We start from the raw sequence: 19,853 nt of genomic DNA, 5'->3' as shown, positions 1-19,853 counted from the left end.
GACAATTAAATATGTCCTTATTTATTTAAGGACCACAGCTGGACTGGTTCCTGGACTCACCGGTCTTGGCATCAGCTCGCGGTCCTGCCGTTTGCTTCAGAGGTAGCCTCTCGGTCGGTGCTGCAGAGGTGGACGAGGACAAGGACGAAGTCTGTGGATGAGCCTGCAGGAAGAAATCTGCGACGGCTGTCAGAAACTCCATGCTGGCACACAGATAAAGTTTCTGCAGAACCGCCACCACGTCCCGCTCCGAGGCGTTCTGCCTGAAGGTCACATCGATCATGGCCTGGGAGCTGCTCTCCTCCTTCTGCCCAACCATCCTGCAGGAGGTCGACACAAAAACAACTTCTCTGTTCTCTGAGGGTTAAGTGTCACATTTAGTTTGATAGAGGCAACAAATTGTTCTGAGGCCTAATCCAGGATTTTACTGCAGCGGGGCAGCTTCCTGTCTGTGCAGACTGACATAAACATCATCTCAAGAGTTGATACGAAAACGTTTCTTATAAAATTCCAAATGTAAACTATCAAATTTTATATAATTTATACAAGTTCTGACTCCTAAAGTGAAATTGGCAGAATGCTGCCTCTTTGGCTCCTTCATGGACCAAAAATAAAACCAGATTTTTGAGTTTCAGACTGGCCCGTCAGCGGTTCCACCCATCACACTGACGGTTTGGTTTCCTTTTAAAATCCGTGACAGGTTTTCCTTTGATGGAAGACATGCTGTGATCAGAACCGTGTGACTGTTACCGAGACGTGGCCCGGTCCATCCCCGTCCTCAGGTCATCCAGCGTGCAGGCAGTCAGAACCGTGCTCACTTCCATGCTGCCGTCATTCAGGATCTTTCCTGACGTTTTCAGCAGCTGGAGGGCAAATTCTCCAAGTCTGAGGTTCTGCTGGTGTTGGAGGCCTGTGGGCTGCCGAGAACAGAGAACAGTAAGACCAGAACCACAAGAACCTCACATTTAACCCGGTTCTGACTAACCTGCTTGGGGTCGTTGTGGTACAGAACCAGACCAAGAGACTCAATGTTGAAGTTAAACCGGACAGTCTCCACGGGTTTGCCACTGCTCTCCGGTGGCTTCTCAGACTCACCTGAACAGGTAGAAGACCGGTGACGTTAAATAAGACAACCTGACTAATGGGACTCAAGGTTCGGGTTGAGTCGGACCTGTGGGGGGGTTCCTGAAAGCTGGGACCTGCTGACTAGCCTCTTGTCTGGGAGCACTGGGACTCGGACCAGAAGCCTCTCCCAGGTTCTCCGTCAGGATCCAGAGCATGACTCTCAGGTCGTCCTGACTCAGCTCCAGCTGTACAAACGGAACAGGATCAGAACAGAACCAAGCTCTGCTCCAACAGGTCCACTAGGACACAAACATGTTAACCTAGCTTAGCATAGGGCCTCTAGAGTCTGACGTGGGTCTAGGGAAGACCCCGTCAAAACTCAAGAGGAGAGAAAACAGCACCTTGGTGGTTTACCGGGACAGAACTGGACCAGCACATTTCACACATGAACAATAATTTCACTGTGACCTCGTTGTGATGTGTTCCGTTTCTTCCTACCTTCATGGGCTTGAGGTCTCCATCCACCTCCACAGCGGCCATCTCCTGGTACCAGCCAACTGACAGGTTCCTCCTCACACCCAGCTGCAGGTTGAGCGGCTCCAGCAGCTCGATGTTGGGTCGGCATGAGTCTGGGTCCAAACAGGTTCTGATGCACAAGAACCTCACATTTATATCAGATCACTGAAAGTATGAAGCGACTCTATGAAACAAAACAATAAATAGCAGCTGCTTTAGGCCGCATTTAGCTTCTCAGAATAAATAAAGGTTTTACGTCATTTCTCACCAAGTTTATTAAATAGTTACGTCCTCATTTGTAATTAGCTTTGGGGAAAAAAACAAACGCACAAATATTTATTGTATTTTTAAGTTGAAACAAAAATATTTATGTTAAAATAGGATAAACCTCTGATAGGTTGTTTACATAAAAGGTTTAGTAGATCAGAACCCGACCTAGACAGTTTCAGCTCCGTCAGCTGGACCTCCATGCTGTCAATGACGGCCGGCAGCGGACATCCTGAGACAGGCAGCAGAGAGAAGCTGTTCCCCACCGTGATCAGACCCAGGTCCATCACCAGCGCCTCATGGGAGGTGGAGGAACGAGGAATGATGATGAGTGGAGCCTTCAGCCTGACGTCCATGGACAGACGGAAAGTCTTCTGGGCGTAGCCCCGAACGCTGGACGCCGCCTTCTCTGCTGCCTGCACCGTGGCGCTGCTCAGAGCTTCTTTAGCCGTCTGGAAGTTGTTGGTGAAATTCTGCGGGAAGTTAAGTTTAAAAGTAGCTGTAGAGCACGAAGAGACCAGAGTCACGACCCAAGAACCAAAACACAGAGACGGGGAAAATCTAAAATAAAATCTGGGACATTTTCACACAAATTATGAACCCAGAAAGATCTGATCCAGAACGTCAGCTGTAAGCATCCATGAAGGTAAAATCATCTGATGTTTGAATGGTTTTTTTTTTGGTGGAAGCTTCAATCTGAAGGATCAGAAGAACTCCTGGTTTCCGACTAGTTTTGAAAAGTGTTAATACTCTAAAAGCACCAGAACTCCAGAGTCCAGACCAGTAGGAAGCCGGTCGAGCGGAAGGTCTTCCTGGTGTCCAGCTGTGAGACTCACCAGCAGAGACGTGATGAACTTGTGAAGGTAGACCACCTGGATGCAGCCCACGTTCAGCTTCACCCGGCCATCCGTCTTGGAGGTGTCCGTGTACCCGGCGCCCTCCGTGGCGTTTGGGGTCAAACTCATGCTGAAGCTGAACACCTCGTCCTCCATGATGGAGATGGCCTGAAGGACAGACTCTGCATGTTAGACGCTGAGGAACCATGAGCATATGGATGCTCCCTGATCCAAACAAACAGCTGATCCATTAAACTTCACTCTGAGTTATCCCTCGAGTTAGGATGCTTTTCTGTCTGTCAGATTCAGGGGTCAGAGGTCAGAGGTAAAAACATTCCACTGATAATGTTTTGATGCTCGACCTAAACTTGGATAAGAGGAACGGACTGACCTTCTTGTGGATGCTATTTGGATCCACATTCAGAACAAGGAAGTCTCTGAGTCGGGCGGATACGTGGGTCTGAGGTCCCTGAACCAGCAGGGACCCGTTAATACCTGAGAAAAAGTCACCAAGGTCAGATCAAGTAGATCATCTGCGAAAAAGCTCTGGCTCGGTTCTCCATACCTTGGACCTTGATGTCAGCCATGTTGCAGGTCTGATCACAAACCAGCACATTGAAAGCTCCAAGAGTCATTTTCACCTCCAGATCCACGACCTTGGAGTCCACCGGTGAGACCAGGGCAGCTGACAAGACAACAAACACGCTAAGCTCCAGCTCAAACACACGTGATCATCATGTGAGGTTCTGGGTGGTACTGACTGGACCTGGTTGACGCGGTCTTCTCTTGCGCCTTTGGTTGGACCTCCTTTGGAGATGGAGCGCTGCCGGATGACAGAGCCGTGGACAGGAAGTTAACTGCTGACAGAAGAGCTTCAGTGTGAAGCACGACGTCCAGCGTGGTGAAAGTGACCTGAGGACAGAAACCACAGGAACAAACCAGTAGGTCCAGCTTCTACAGAACCAGTCTACTGCTGATGAAGGTAAACTCACGCTCATCATCTGCTCGGTGTTCTTGTGTATGGTGGAGAAGGATGGTCCACAGCGGTCTGCCTAACGAGGAGCAGACCGGTAGTTCAGGAAATACACAAATAACTCACCTCTGTACCTGAGCAGGTAATCTGATTACAACAGACCTTGAGTACTCCACACTGAGCAGGTAATCTGATTACATCTGTCCTTACCTTACAGTACTCCATAATAAGCAGGTAATCTGATTACATCCGTCCTTACATTACATTACTCCACAATGAGATGGTAATCTAATTACATCTGTCCTTACCTTACAGAACTCCACAATGAGCAGGTAATCTGATTACTTCTGCCCTTACTTTACAAGACTCCACAATGAGCAGGTAATCTGATTACTTCTGCCCTTACCTTACAAGACTCCACAATGAGCAGGTAATCTAATTACATCTGTCCTTACCTTACAAGACTCCACAATGAGCAGGTAATCTAATTACATCTATCCTAACCTTACAGTATTCCACACTGAGCAGGTAATCTGATTACATCTGTCCTTACAAGACTCCACAGTATAAGTAGATGATCTGATTACATCTGTCCTTACCTTACAAGACTCCACAATGAGCAGGAAATCTAATTGCATCTGTCCTTACCTTACAGTACTCCACAATGACTAGGTAATCTGATTACATCTGTCCTTACCTTACAGTACTCCACAATAAGCAGGTAATCTAATTACATCTGTCCTTGCCTTACAATATTCCACAATGAGCAGGTAATCTGATTACATCTGTCCTTGCCTTACAATATTCCACAATGAGCAGGTAATCTGATTACATCTGTCCTTGCCTTACAATATTCCACAATGAGCAGGTAATCTAATTACATCTGTCCTTACCTTACAAGACTCCACAATGAGCAGGTACTCTAATTACATCTGTCCTAACCTTACAGTACTCCACACTGAGCAGGTAATCTGATTACATCTGTCCTTACAAGACTCCACAGTATAAGTAGGTAATCTGATTACATCTGTCCGTACCTTACAAGACTCCACAATGAGCAGGAAATCTAATTGCATCTGTCCTTACCTTACAGTACTCCACAATGACTAGGTAATCTGATAACATCTGTCCTTACCTTACAGTACTCCACAATAAGCAGGTAATCTAATTACATCTGTCCTTGCCTTACAATATTCCACAATGAGCAGGTAATCTGATTACATCTGTCCTTGCCTTACAATATTCCACAATGAGCAGGTAATCTGATTACATCTGTCCTTACCTTACAATACTCCACACTAAGCAGCGAGCTGTCTGAGTACACTGAAGAGCTGATGAGACACAGCGGCTCGCCACTCGGTTCTGAAACAAGAAACACTTTTACAACCCGCACCCAACAGAACTAAAGTTCTTAATCTCCAACCAAAGATGCATGAGAAGAATACCGAACCCGATCTGAGTAAAGCCTGTCTTATACTTCTCCATCTGTGTCGGCCCAGAGACACACAACGCCAATAAGCGTCAGCGCAAGGGCTCTCAGACAGGCTCACAGGGGGTGACGGAGACCGCAGGTTTGTGATTGGTCAGGATGCTGCTTCCTGTAAATTTGTCAACAGCACTGCAATTGCCCCAGGTAAAAAGTAAAAAGATATTTAGCAGAAAACACGGAACAGATTGAAGAACGCATTGAGGAAAAGTCTGAAAATATGAACGTGTATTCACCCATGACTGAAGGAGTACAAAAATGAGGAGCAAACGCTTTATTCATGGATGGAAATGATGGGAAACGTGGGGTAAGAGGTGGAGGAGGTTAAAGGACAAATAAGTCCATGTTATAAAGTCTCTGACATTTATAAACACATGAAATGGTGGCAGGATACCACAGAACAACGCTACGCCCTCTGTTGTCCTGGTGGGGAATTGCTTTGCAACATTCAGGTGATGGAGAAGTCTGAGAGCAAAACGCCTGTCAATGCGTGTGCGTCTCTCCCTTGCGGAGCTGAAGGAGAAGTATAAATCAGGCATAAGCCCGATGCGTCGGGTCATTTTGGTTTCTGGTTGAATTTTTGGGCTAATCAGACGCCAGACCCAATGCAGCTCAGTGAACTCTGACCTTTGAATTCCAGGGACTTCATGGAGACCTTCCTAATGTAGGTGGTAGCAGACATGTCATACTTCCTGACTTCAGTGTTGATTCCCAGGTGATCCAGCTGGAAGACCAGGAATGGAGACTCCTTCTGCTCGATGGACTTCTTCAGAGACAGCAGCACCTACAAACCAAACAAGAAACAGATCTGCAGGATGTGCGCCAAGCTGGGGGGACAATCAATGGATCCTGGCTGGATCCTTGGCGGACTTTCTACCTCTTTAACTTCAAAGTTGAGTAGAACATTAATGGTGTTTTCTGTCAGTCCTCCATTTGTAGTAACCATCACTCCAGCAGAACCCGGCTGCAACAGCGCCACCTCTGTCAGCTCAGCGAGCTCTGTCTTCCCTGACAAGGTGGACACAAGGTAGTTTAATCCACCTGCTGAGTTGTCAACACCAATTGGATCACTCCTGATTCTCTGTAGATCGCTTCAGGATAAAAAAGATGTTGAGGATGGCTCCCGACTCACGGCTGAATTAAAAGACTGTACCAGATCATGGGTTTCAAGTGGATGGGATCAGGAGGTTAAACTGGACTGGATCAGGAGGTTAAACTGGACTGGATCAGGGGTTAAACTGAATCAGGAGTTAAACTGGACCAGATCAGGGTTTAAACTAGACTGGATCAGGAGTTAAACTAGACTGGATCAGGAGGTTAAACTGGACTGAATCAGGAGTTAAACTAAGCCCCATTCCCACCTGTACCGGGTCGGCCCGGGCCGGGTAGCGTAGGTTGTTTACATATCTGGGTGGCCTGGAATTTTCCCGGGCCAACCAAGGCTCATTCTCGGCCCTCTTCCCGAGGGGTACTGCTTCAGGCCGACCAGGGCCAACACGCCCACTGCTGACAGCAAATTCACACCTTCCATTAGAGCAAGCCTCTGATTGGTGGGTAGAATCAGCCCATTCACACCTTCCATTAGAGCAAGCCTCTGATTGGTGGGTAGAATCAGCCCACATGGGCTTAAGGCAAGGATGTGTGGAATCAACCGGGCCAGGCTGGGGCCGACTGGGGCTACCCGGCCCGGGCCGACCCGGTACAGGTGGGAATGGGGCTCTAGACTGGATCAGGAGTTAAACTGGACAAGATCAGGAGGTTAAACCGGACTGGATCAATGATTAAAGGAGACTTGATCAGTGGTTAAACTAGACTGAATCAGGAATCACACTGGACCAGATCAGGAGGTTAAACTGTACGGGATCAGGAGTTAAACTGGACTGGATCAGGAGATTAAACTGGACTGGATCAGGGGTTAAACTGAATCAGGAGTTAAACTGGACCAGATCAGGGTTTAAACTAGAGTGGATCAGGAGTTAAACTAGACTGGATCAGGAGTTAAACTAGACTGGATCAGGAGTTAAACTGGACAAGATCAGGAGGTTAAACCGGACTGGATCAATGATTAAAGGAGACTTGATCAGTGGTTAAACTAGACTGAATCAGGAATCACACTGGACCAGATGAGGAGGTTAAACTGTACGGGATCAGGAGGTTAAACTGGACTGGATCAGGAGATTAAACTGGACCGGATCAGGAGTTAAACTGGACCGGATCAGGAGATTAAACTGGACTGGATCAGGAGTTAAACTGGACCGGATCAGGAGATTAAACTGGACTGGATCAGGAGTTAAACTGGACCGGATCAAGAGGGTAAAATGGACTGGATCAGTGGTTTAACCAGACTGAATAAGGAGTCACACTGGACTAGATCAGCAGGTGAAACTGTACTGGATTAGAAGTTAAACTAGACTGGATCAGGAATCACACTGGACCAGATCAAGAGGTTAAACTGGACCGGATTAGGAGTTAAACTGGACTGGATAAGGGTTTAACCCTCCCACTATCCTAATGGGGGTGAACCCGCGAGGAAAGTTGACAATTGAGCAGGGTTAATGGTTTATCTCTTTGGTCCATGTGGCAGGGGTGAGGAGTGAGCAACACCTCACCCCTGCCACGTGGACCTCAAGGGATAAACCATCAATCCTGCTCAATGGTGAACTTTCCTCGCGGGGTCACCCAAAAAGACAGTGGGAGGGTTAAACTAGACTGAATCAGGAGTTAAACTGGACCGGATCAGGATTTAAACTAGAATGAATCAGGAGTTTGCTGTAGTGAAACTACTGAGAGAGAACACACCTTGGACCAGCAGTCTCTTATTCTGTTCTTCGCTTCCCTCTCTGATGTTCTCCACCAGAATCTTCATCATGACACTGAGGTCTTCTTCACCCAGACTCATCTACAGACCCAGAAACAGATTGGTAAGAAACATTTTACCTGATTTTAAACCAGTGGCACTCAGGAGAAACGTACACTGAGAGACCGGAGGAGTCCCTGAACCTGGACCCCTGGAATCTCTGAGAACCAGGAAGCAGTCAGGTTTCTGATGACCAGTAGCTCCAAGTTGATTGGCTGAAGGATCTCAATGTCGTCATGACGTTGGTCCTGATTCAGGATTTTTCTGAAAACACAAAATTTTTTACTGGTTTTGTCTTTTGTTAAGTTTAAAAACAAAAATGTTTCATCCTGTTGGAACATCTGAAGATGCACAGAATCAACCTGCTGCACTGTTTCGCTCCTCAGAAGAGCCAAACCAGAACCACCTGGTGAGGTCTTTATGTCTCTGTCTCATTTAACCTCCCAGACTGTTTTTCTCTTCCAGAAGAAGTTTGATGTTGGTACCTGGAAAGCTTCAGTTGCGTCAGCTTGACATCCATCTTCTCCACCACAGCTGGAAGAGGGAAACCTTTAGTCGGCTGCAGAGCGAAGCTGTTCCCCACCGTGATCAGACCCAGATCCATCACCAGGGCATTTTTGGAGGTGGAGGACTGAGGGATGATGATCAGAGGAGCCTTCAGCTTGATGTCCATGGACAGACGGAAACTCTTCTGAGCAAAGTCTCGAACACTGGACGCCGCCTTCTCTGCTGCCTGGGCTGTGGCGGCACTGAGAGCTTCTTTAGCCGTCTGGAAGTTGTCCACAAACACCTGAAAAACAACCAATCAGGAGTGAGGGGCTGAAGGTGATCAGCACCAAGATGGAGGTTTACAGAGAAGAGTCAGGGGGCCAATGTGAGGCGTTCACGGCCTGCATGGAGCATTCAGGTTCCTCTCCGTTTCATAAACAACTTGGAATAAAATGAACCTCACGAAAACAACCGTCTCTATGGTCGCATGTCAGCTTCAGCTCATGTTCTGAAACCGAGATGCTGCTGATGATCAGCGTGGGTTCAGAAGGTAACTGGACTTTGTTTTATTGTTTAGCCAGAAAAACATACTTCAAAACTTGTAGTGAGAGCGTAATTCACGCGTGCTGTTTAATAATCAGACCTTCTGAGGGCTGCACTTTAAAAGAAGGTCTGATGTTCCAACCCTCCAGTAGCTCCACTGTCACCCTGAATCTGATCCACAAAGTTTCACAGCATCATTCATCTTCAGGAAGGTGGTCAGAATGTCTCTGAGGTGGACCAGGCCATCCTAGACCCCCGACCTCTCAGGATGAGGACCAGGGGTTTGTTTGGTAAACTAGCACGCATTAATGAAGCTCCTCGGGCGAGACGGCCGATTGTTTCATTTCTAAACCTACTCAGATCATCAGAGGGCTCAAGGTTCATATCTTCAAGCTTAATTTATGAAACAAGAGTTAATATCAAAAACATTTAAGGGGAGGAAGTGAGGTCACACAGGCAGAGGTCATGTGATTGAAAAGGGTAGTGGGGGGGGGGGGGTGATGGCTGCTGAGTGGCAAGGTGCAGATGGAGGTCTGGTTGCAGTTTAGTGCATGAAGAAACGCTCGTTCGTCTGTCCTCGTTCTGTCCTTAATCCTTCACAGTGTTTGGTTTCAGCACCTCAATGCCTTGGGTGGGCGGGGCTTGATTCTAACAGTCTCAGACAAGAGGGTGGGGCTTCAACAGAACTTTTCATAAAGATTATACTAAAGTGTTGAACCAAACCAGCAGTTCTAAGCTGTCCAGGTGATGTTTACGGACAAATATCTCCGCCTCAGAGGTCCAGACAGCAGAGAGATCGTCATGGACGGGGGTCAGAACCGAACCTATGACCCGTGCTTTTATCCAGAACACAAGCAGCTTCACAGAGCTTCTGGTGTCCATGTGATCAACAACAAATCCAGCTGCAGACCTTCAGCTTCTCCGGAGTCACGACTTCCTTCCCTTTGGTTCATCATGGTGAGTTTAAGAACAAGCCGACATCTGAGCCTTAGCTTTGTATTTTTACCTTCTAATGCTAACAAACAAACAGAATCAGCCAAAAACATCATGACCACTAAAGGACGAAGTGAAAAACAGGGATGATCCAACAGAAGAGCTCTAGGAGCTCAGACTACTGACCGGCTTCCCATTAGCACTGATGCAGAGATGCTTCAAGCACCATTTGAGGTACAGAATAAAACGATCAGATCTGATCCAGGATCTGTGGGAAGATTTGGACACACAATTTGTGGATATTCCACTTTAGAGCTTCCAAATCTCAAAGGACCTTCTACTGATGGAACCAGAAACCACATCAGAACCTCAGATGTCTACAATGTTATGGCTGGTTATTTGCCTAGAACAGCGGTTCCCAAACTTATTTAGCCGCGCACCCCCTTCTATGTCCCGACCATGTCGACGCACCCCCCAGCCCCCACATCAAAGCATGGCTATATACATATACATATATATATATATATATATATATATATATATATATATATATATATATATATCAGACGTCAAGCTAAACAGACAGGGTTAAAAAAAATATGATCGACCTTTTTCCCCATCACTTTCATTTTTTAAATAGCAATTAATAAACATTCGATACATTACAATTTCCTTTGATTTAATTTTAAATAAATATTTAGAGTGCCCAGGTAGCACATAAACAACGCAATTTAACGGTTTTCTTAAAGTAGGAATGTTTAACCTGTGCGGCCAGAGCGCTCTCCTTCCTTCTGCTCTGCGTAAACCTGAACTGATCACCTACTTGTGCGTAATCAAATGTCTATAGGGGAAAATATGGAAACGATATAGCCATGAGGTTCACTTTTGCCTCAGACCGACTTATTGCTGTTTTATGGTGTGGCTGAATCTGCGATCCGCTGCCACGCGGACTGGAACAACAAATGCTGCAGTAACATGAGATGTGGTCAGGTTCATGAGGAGTCACTAGCTGGAGCGGACCCGACTTTAATACGTCATCCCAAAACAGAATCTAATATCTTAATTTGACCTTGAATGAAAAATGTTGTTATAAAACCTCTTAAAAGTTTTTATCACAGAGGAGGCAGCGCTCATTTCTGCTTTCAGACTGACGGCGCGCCGGAGTTTGCGCAGCGTGCGCGCTTATTGAACCTGTGTGTGTGTGTGTGTGTGTGTGTGTGTGTGCGCGCGCGCGGCACAGCTCCATGAAGCTTGGTTTATGCTTGATGCATTCACTTCCCGCTTGGTGATGCGGCTCGCAGATGGAACGCGCTTCACAACTTGCAGCGTTTAAGTCACCGCGTCTCGTTATTGGCGCTATTTAAACCAACGTTGTAAAATGACTTCTGCCCAGCCCATATGTGCTCACTTGTGCACCCGTGAGCCGTGGTTCCGCTGGAATGCGTCTGACCTCTGAACTTCAGATCTTCAGCGCGCTGTTAATAGCCTGAATGGGAATCATTTCTTGATTTATTTAGTTACATCCACAATGTTCTGTGTGTGAGGTTTACAACGTCAGAACACCTGCATGAGACAGGTGTTAATTACAATCTGCCAGAATGACTCGCCACCTTCAGATTTCTCCAACACCGTTAAAAATGATCAAATACGGAACATATCGGCGTGCGCAGGCCAGAGTGCTGAAGCTCGGCGCATTGTTATTATGAAGCTAGGGCACATGTGGAGGACACGCGCGCGCGCAAAAATATACTTGTTTTCAATTACATTTATTGTGCCCACTTACTTTTTCTTTGGCCCACCCACAAATGAGTTTCTGGCTACGCTAATGGTGACATATGACAGACTTCTCTGAGCTCCGCAGCCATTACACTTTCCACCTCTCGCACCCCCGGGGGTGCGCGCACCACACTTTGGGAATCCCTGGCCTAGAGAACCATCTGGATCTCAAACCTCAAAGGGCTAATTGTCCTTGAATGCACCACCTCATCCTGAACAACCTTAACTCCGTGAGTCACATGAAACCAGATCAGCGAGTCCCTCTGAAGTCAAATGAGTCACAGGTGGACTGAAGGTGCAGCGGTGCTGAGTGAAGGTAAAGCAAACGGTTTGATGCAGTTCAGAGCTGCATGCTGGATGCTGTACCTCATCAGCAGACGGACACTGAAAGCTAAAAGAAGCCTGCAAAAATAAAACACACCAACAAAACAAGAGACATTAGAGACATGGAAGACATCAGAGACATCAGAGACATAGAAATGCCAGAAAGCTTTCAGGAATGGCAGACGCCATCTAAGACGGAGGCATTAGAATGCTTAGAAACTTTGGAGACAGTAGAGATGTTAAAGACAGGGACACTAGAGACATCGGACATCTTGCGTCCGACTCTGACATGATGAGGAGGGTTTGAGGACCTGTGATTGCATAAGCAGCACAAACAGGCTGAGGATGTGGTGAAACATCACAGTTCTTCATGTAGAGCAGGTTTATCTCCTGGTTCCCCGAATATCAGAACTCCCTCAGCTGGTTATCAGCCAACCAGCTTGTGTGTGTGTGTGAGTGTGTGTGTGCGTGCGTGTAAAACTGCTGACCAGTAGAGACATGAGGAACTGGTGCAGGTAGACGATCTGGATGCAGCCCAGACTCATCTTGACATTTCCGTCCACCTTTGATGTGTCGCTGTAACCTTCACCCTCCGTCGCCCCCGGAAACAGAGACAGCTCGAAGCTGAACACCTCCTTACCTACGATGGACACGACCTGGGAGGGGAAGGAGGGAGGAAGAGGAGAACAGTTATTCATCTACTCACAGATGCCGTTGCTATTAATTAATGGAGCTGATTTGTTTGGTCTGAACGATTCTAAAGGAGAGAAGATGTGTTATCAAACCTTAACGCGTGTGTGTGTGTGTGTGTGTTCATGTGTGTGTGTGTGTGGACTGCTGACCTGTCTGTGGATGGTTTTGGGGTTAGCGTCCGTGACCACCATGTCTAGGAGTCGAGCGAACACCTTTGTTTCCTTCGCCTGCACGGACACCGACGCATCGATTCCTACAGAGAGCCCACACCAGCGGAGTCACACCGGACCCTGTTCCCCCGCCTGCAGGACGCGGCTCATTTTTACACCTCTTACCTTGAACTCTGATGTCAGCAATGCTGCGGCGATCATCACACACCTCCACATGGAAGCAGCCCAACACGGCGAACAGCTTGAAGCTGAAGACGTCACTGTCTTTGCCTCCCTTGGATGCTGCAGAAAGGCACCTTCTGTCAGACACAGCACACCTCACACACCTGGGAGCAGAAAGAACACACTCACCTGTCTGACTCTGAGCAGTAGTCTCCATCTGCTTCTTGGAGCCTGAATCACGGACGGCGCTGAGCTGTGGAGGCATGGCGCTGTTCAGGTAGCTGACGGTCGATAGCAGAGCTTTGGCGTGAAGCAGGAAGTCTAGAGAGGTGAACTCCACCTGGAACAGTAGCAGGTAACAGCTGAGATGCATGTGAACACCCGGCTCAAACGATGACATCATCAACCAGCAAGAGAGAAACACAAGATGCAAAAAATTTGCTAGTGATGATCCATCCATCCATCACGCACCTTCAGGGTCTGCTCGGTGTTGTTGAATAAAGTCTGGAAGCTCGGCCCGCTCGGATCAGCCTGCAGAACCACACAAACACACCAGAAAGAATCACAAACGTAATGGTTTAAAGCAGGGGAGTCAAACTCTAATTCACACGGGACCGAAATGAAACTCTGGGACGAAGTCGCGGGCCAAACTTAATATTTTTTGAAAAAGTGACGGCAAATTTGCACATTTTCTTTACCAACATATTGTGAACCTTTTAATTTGAAACAAACATATTTCTGCATTAACACTGAATGTGGAATAACCAAATTACACACGAGCAAGTCAGTTTTAAATAAAACGCATCAGTGGTATTCATTACTTGTGGTATAATCAGCATTTTTAAAATCTATTCAGGGTTTATGTTTTCTTGTTGTTTATTCATTTTTCTTATTTTTTATTCTCTTTTTTTCTCCTGTAATACGTGTCATCACTGCTGTGACGTCTAGCTTTCCCCACTGAGGAACAATAAAGGGATTTTCTATTCTATTCATCTATCTGCAGCCTTTCCACTTCCTGTTTACTGTAGGTTAAATCTTTTCTCACGGGCCAACAACAAAATAAAAATATCATTTTATCTTAAATGAAAATGCAACATCTCACCTGTTAACTTTCATATTTTGGAGCAGAAAAAGAGCATAAAACCAACATATTTAAAGCTGTTTGCTGCACTGGTTTACTGTGATGCTCACCTGTTCCAGCCAGATACCTGCCTGAGCTGAGGAGGAGACTCCTGTTGGTTTGTTCATCTTCATCTTCATCATAATAATGACAACATTAGATGACAACAGGTGCTCACATAGGTTTGTGCTGATGAACAAGTCTGAGCAGCTTGACCACGTTGTTGTGTGTCGGGGAGGAAACACAACAACAGCAACCACAGAGCCGTGCTGGTTTGAGCGTGTCGCTGTTCGCTGGAGTTATATCAGCTCTGTCTGGACGTTAGTTTGAAAACTTTCTCTTTCAGTCGTGAACACATTACTGAGCGGCTAGAATCTCCGTTTCTGGGCTTCAACGTCGGCAAATAGCTGAGTAAAGTCGACGCTGAGTGAGAGGAGTGTTTAGTTTGTCCGAGACCGGCAGCAGACGCTGGAAAAAACACAAAAGAGGGGGTGGTTCGACTCTGCGCGAACGCCGCAAAGCTTCATGGGAGTTGTAGTCTTTGCTGTAAAATAGGCCAGCGGGTCAGTTTTAATATATTTTCGATATTTATCTTGCGAGATAGACAGACAGACAGACAGACAGACAGAGAGAGAGAGAGAGAGAGAGAGAGAGTTTGTATTTCATAGGTCTGTGATATTCAGACTCACCTTGATGAACTCCACCTTCAGCAGGTTGGAGCTCTGCTGCTGTGAGGAGCTGATCAGGTGGAGCGGACTCCTGCCACCTAAATAAAAGAAACACGGATTTAACCTAACTGGTTAAAGAAGAGAATCACAGAGCTGATGGTTTTACTGGTGGCAGACTGGCTCAACCATAGAAACAAATGAATGCCCTTCAGCTGTTTGATGATGAGCATTTAGTGATGGGGATCGGCTGTAAAGTTACCTGGAACATCACAGTAGTTGAGGGAGACTCGTTTCAGGTACGAGGTGACACTCATGTCAAAGCTCCTCATCTTCCCTTCAGCTCCCAGCTGACAGATGCTGAAGGACAGGATGGTTTTCTCCTGGTCCACCTGCCGGGTGAGCTCCAGCAGCACCTGAACACAACACACAGGTAAAAATCACCAAAACACCTCAACTAGCCCACTGAGCCAGAGAGCAGAAACACCGACCTCTCTGGCTTCAAACTTAAAGTGAACATTGATGAGATCCTCCAGAGAAGAGTGCTGAGGGTCCTCATCTGGTGACTTCTCACTGATATCTTCATCTGAATCTAAACACAAAACATCATCATCACCACCATCATTACTACCGTCACCACCACAATCATCACTATCATCTCCATCATCTTCATCATCACCACTACCATCATCATCACCACCATCATTACTACCGTCACCACCACAATCATGACTATCATCTCCATCATCTTCATCATCACCACTACCATCATCATCACCACCATCATTACTACCGTCACCACCACAATCATGACTATCACTATCATCTCCATCATCATCATCATCATCACCACCACCATCATCATCACCATCATCACCACTACCATCATCATCATCACCACCACAATCATCACCATAATCATGACTATCACTATCATCTCCATCATCATCATCATCATCACCACCATCATTACTACCGCCACCACCACAATCATGACTATCACCATCATCATCATCATCATCATCATCATCACCACTACCATCATCATCATCACCACCACAATCATCACCATAATCATGACTATCACCATCATCTCCATCATCACCATCATCATCATCATCACCACTACCATCATCATCACCACCACAATCATGACTATCACTATCATCTCCATCATCATCATCATCATCATCACCATAAGCATGACTATCACCATCATCATCACCACCACATTCACCATCATCACCATCAACATCATCATTCACCACCACACTTACCATCATCATCTCCATAATCATCATCACCATCATTATCACTATTATCACCATCATCATCATCACCAACATCATCACTATTATCACCAACATCATCATCATCACCATCATCATCACCGTCATCATCATCATCACTGTAGTGTTAATGAACTACATATCTAGGAATTAAAGGCTGTTGCTATTAGGGCTGTCGCGGTTGAGGAATTCCTCCTGCGGTGATTCAGGGTGGCTTAATATTGCGGTGTGCGATATTATTGCAGCCCTTTTTTTATTGCAGCACTATCTAAACATAATGTTTACACATTTAAAAAAGGTTAAAAATTGCCGTGCATTCTTTTATAACACTTTACTGAATGCAGATCAAAGGACAGTAACAACACAGATCGCAGTAACATTTGTTTGTCCGACAGTCGGAGTCCGACTGAACTTAAAAACAACAAAATTCAGGAGGTCAAACTTTTAAATGCAAATTTGGCTGCAGCATCTAACAAATAAGAAACAAGTCCCCATTTTGTTTAGTTGTTTAAAATCAAGCATAAAAAATTACATGTACCGGGCGCGCGCGGGGCGGGGGGTTGGGGCGCACTATCATTTCACTTTCACACACACGAATGACGGTGATTTATAGCTCGGTCACGTCCTTGTTACCTACAAGGAAAACCAGCATGTTAACCTTATACGGTTTGAGAGAGGATCTGAGAGGGGTGGCAACATTTCCAGCAACACTGAAAACCCTCTCGGATGGTGCGCTCGTTGCACTAACGCACACGTACCTGCGTGCGACTCTGGCGAGCAAAGGGAATCTCTCCCGGTTGTTGCTCCACCATGTCAGGGGGTTTTCTTTAGGGTGGATGCATTCCTCCTGCAGGTAGCAAGTGAGCTCCAGCTCGGCTCAAACTCTCTTCGGGACGGTTGCAGCAGCAGTGCTTGTCCGGGACTTCAGCAGGTCTCCGAGCGTTTATTATTATTTTTTTGCCGCTGGTGGCAGCTCTGTCCCGGCCAAGGACTCTGGCTGCGCAGCAGCTGACGTACTGAAAACCAAAGTGCTCCCAAAGGAGCGAAGTAATGTTTCGTTTTGATACCAGTGCAGCCATCCTTCTCAACATGCATCACTGAGTTGAACCAAGTTCAGTAATCGCGGGGGCCCATGATGCAGCGCGGTGGGTTTCTTCATATTGCGATATTTCATTTTTGCGGTTACCGCGACAGCCCTAGTTGCTATCAGTTTATGTTTTAATTCCTAAGAGTGGAACTTGATTTGTTTATCTCAGATGTCTGTGGAGGACTCTGAAGATGTGTGGATATTCGTAGTGTTGGTGTCAGGTTTCCTGGTCATTGGCCTTGGAGGCTACCTGGATTACCAGAAAATTAACGAGCTGTCGAGGAATATTGGCCTGATCCCGGGGCTCAGAGATGGTTTGCACTGCGCTGTGAATTCACAGACTCACATAATTGTCTACATGAATCGTAAGCTTGGGACTTTGGCCGAGATTCATTCACTGACACAAAAGATGGATGCCATCAAGGAGGGAGTGGATGAATCAGCACGGATTGGGATAGATTAATGTCCATTATTGGGATTTTGAGAGGTTGAGGACCAACAAACTGTAAGACTGAGAGGAAATTATCTCTGTCTGGCCCCAAAACAATTTCTAATCGGAATCTGGCGCCCTTGAACCTGCAAGGCTCCAACAAAAACTCCCCCCTCAGAAGATATGTGGAATGTGCCGTCGCTATGGCAACTCAACTCCTTTCCCAGCCTGGGCAGGACTGCGGGAAGGCCGCTGAAACGTTCCAGGGTCACTGCAACCCTCCAACCCTCAATGCTCCCCCCGCCCCCCATCCACACTGAGGTGACATGTGCTGCTGATCGTGGCTGCAGGAACTGAAGTGGGGATAGTCCCAACCCACCACCCCACCTAGTGGACACTTGTGTTGTCTGAAGTCTGTTACATTTCTGTCCGAGGTGTTTTTTTGCACAGCAAAGCTGCCCTCCTGGTGGAGGGTAACTCTGAAGTGCCTTTTTTCCCTCCACCTGAACCAATCCTCATGTAACCCTCGTGTGTGTGTGTGTGTGTGTGTGTGTGTGTGTGTGTGTGTGTGTGTGTGTGTGTGTGTGTGTGTGTGTGTGTGTGTGTGTGTGTGTGTGTGTGTGTGTGTGTGTGTGTGTGTGTGTGTGTGTGTGTGTGTGTGTGTGTGTGTGTGTGTGTGTGTGTGTGTGTGTGTGTGTGTGTGTGTGTGTGTGTGTGTGTGTGTGTGTGTCTTCTCGATCCCCAGTGAGTAGTGGAGGATGGCTGCTTATACTGAGCCAGGATTCTCTGGAGGTTTCTTCCTGTTAAAAGGGAGTTTTCCTCTCTACTGTCGCTATATGCTTGCTTAGTATGAGGATTGCTGTAAACTAGTGTCAGTGAATTGATGCAATTTGCTGGGTTCCTTATATAGGAAACATTTTTTCTGATTGGCTTAATGAACTGATCTGAATTGGAATGTTTACAGTGTGAAGTGCCTTGAGACGACTCTTGTCGTGATTTGGCGCTGTATAAATAAAATTGAATTGAATCTATTAAGGTAGCGTGACTCAGGGTTGCGAATGACCAGTCACCAATTCTTGTCATGTGTCTTGCCCATGTATGTCTGATCTCTGAATTGTGTGTACTGAAACTCTAATTTCCCTCTGGGATTAATAATCTTTGATTTGACGGATTTGATCAAACAAATAAACGAATGAAATCTACATGTATATATACATATATATATGGATATAAATTCATACACCAACTTGCTTGGTCTATGTTAATCAAAAGATTATAATTGTAACGTGAGGAAATATGGGTTTCCTGTGCCAAAGGTTTCATTTGCCCAGCTGGGTCAAGAGCTGGGTCGCTCATAACTTTCACCCACAGATTGAGACCTTTGCCGACATGAAGTCTGCAAGAGTCTGCTGCAAACCATAACATCTGCCACCTGCAGTGCCAGAAGATGTTGTTCTCATGAAAGCTAGTCATAACATAACAAAGTCTTAAACTTCCTTTCCTTTATTTTAAATGTTAAATAATCATTATTATCATTTTGCTCATTATAAATGTGTTTTAATCAAATGAATGATTATTATGCTTTGGGTAATCATAATGAACTATAATGAATCAATACTTAATTAAATAATGTTTGGAAGATGTTATAATGACCTTCACGCACACTCAAACACTCACACACAGGTCTACTCTCACAGTAAACTCCAAAACACATTTGCTCTGATGCACACGTTTGCTTTGAGAAGAGAAAGGCTTTTGGTAAGTTTTCAGTTCATGATTCAGTTCGTGTTGGTCAACGAGAGAGAGAGAGGACGTGTGAACAACCGCTAACGGGGGAACGGAGCCCCCCCCCCCCCCCCCCCCCACGCTATTCCTGTCAAGCCAGACAGGATAGCTGAATTGCAACCAGCTAACGCAGACTCGTCCAGAGTCTTGATTTCTGAGTAATTTAAACTTAAGATAGCGCATCTTCCAAACGCGTCATCAGCGTGTACAGAGGTAAACTCCGGAGCGTCGGACACCTTCGTCTTCTCTGCCAGCCAAGGTGTCCTGGATGAACATCCTCCGGTGACGTCCGAATCTGAAAAGGGGGTCCTCGTACGGTGAGGCAGTACACGACAGATAGCGTTTGATGCCTTTTTCTAATAAGAACTAAGTTTTATTCAAACCATC

General features: G+C 46.3%; 1 protein-coding gene across 4 annotated transcripts in view; it reads right to left on the bottom strand.

The window, feature by feature from the left end:
• The window catches only part of vps13c (vacuolar protein sorting 13 homolog C), a 57,291-nt gene that overhangs the window by 21,049 nt on the left and 16,389 nt on the right, over positions 1-19,853 (bottom strand). For 3 of the 4 annotated variants that reach the window (XM_070555104.1, XM_070555105.1, XM_070555106.1), the window contains 25 exons: positions 15,367-15,467; positions 15,138-15,291; positions 14,900-14,976; positions 13,562-13,621; positions 13,280-13,430; positions 13,094-13,210; positions 12,908-13,011; positions 12,554-12,721; positions 8,486-8,790; positions 8,117-8,264; positions 7,943-8,042; positions 6,021-6,151; positions 5,771-5,927; positions 4,940-5,019; positions 3,677-3,736; positions 3,446-3,596; positions 3,250-3,369; positions 3,076-3,179; positions 2,685-2,852; positions 2,017-2,321; positions 1,564-1,711; positions 1,172-1,310; positions 986-1,095; positions 751-917; positions 61-320 (listed from right to left, as the gene is read on the bottom strand). In XM_070555104.1, coding sequence (XP_070411205.1) covers positions 61-320; positions 751-917; positions 986-1,095; positions 1,172-1,310; positions 1,564-1,711; positions 2,017-2,321; positions 2,685-2,852; positions 3,076-3,179; positions 3,250-3,369; positions 3,446-3,596; positions 3,677-3,736; positions 4,940-5,019; positions 5,771-5,927; positions 6,021-6,151; positions 7,943-8,042; positions 8,117-8,264; positions 8,486-8,790; positions 12,554-12,721; positions 12,908-13,011; positions 13,094-13,210; positions 13,280-13,430; positions 13,562-13,621; positions 14,900-14,976; positions 15,138-15,291; positions 15,367-15,467 — 3,585 coding nt within the window. Of the gene's footprint in view, positions 1-60; positions 321-750; positions 918-985; positions 1,096-1,171; positions 1,311-1,563; positions 1,712-2,016; positions 2,322-2,684; positions 2,853-3,075; positions 3,180-3,249; positions 3,370-3,445; positions 3,597-3,676; positions 3,737-4,939; positions 5,020-5,770; positions 5,928-6,020; positions 6,152-7,942; positions 8,043-8,116; positions 8,265-8,485; positions 8,791-12,107; positions 12,144-12,553; positions 12,722-12,907; positions 13,012-13,093; positions 13,211-13,279; positions 13,431-13,561; positions 13,622-14,899; positions 14,977-15,137; positions 15,292-15,366; positions 15,468-19,853 lie in introns of all 4 variants that reach the window. The other variant, XM_070555107.1, reaches the window with a different exon arrangement.

This window comes from Nothobranchius furzeri, chromosome 9, assembly GCF_043380555.1.
Source record: "Nothobranchius furzeri strain GRZ-AD chromosome 9, NfurGRZ-RIMD1, whole genome shotgun sequence".
NCBI lineage: Eukaryota > Metazoa > Chordata > Actinopteri > Cyprinodontiformes > Nothobranchiidae > Nothobranchius > Nothobranchius furzeri.
The sequence above is the reverse complement of the archived record's forward strand: the minus strand, read 5'-3'. Positions and strand labels throughout refer to the sequence as shown.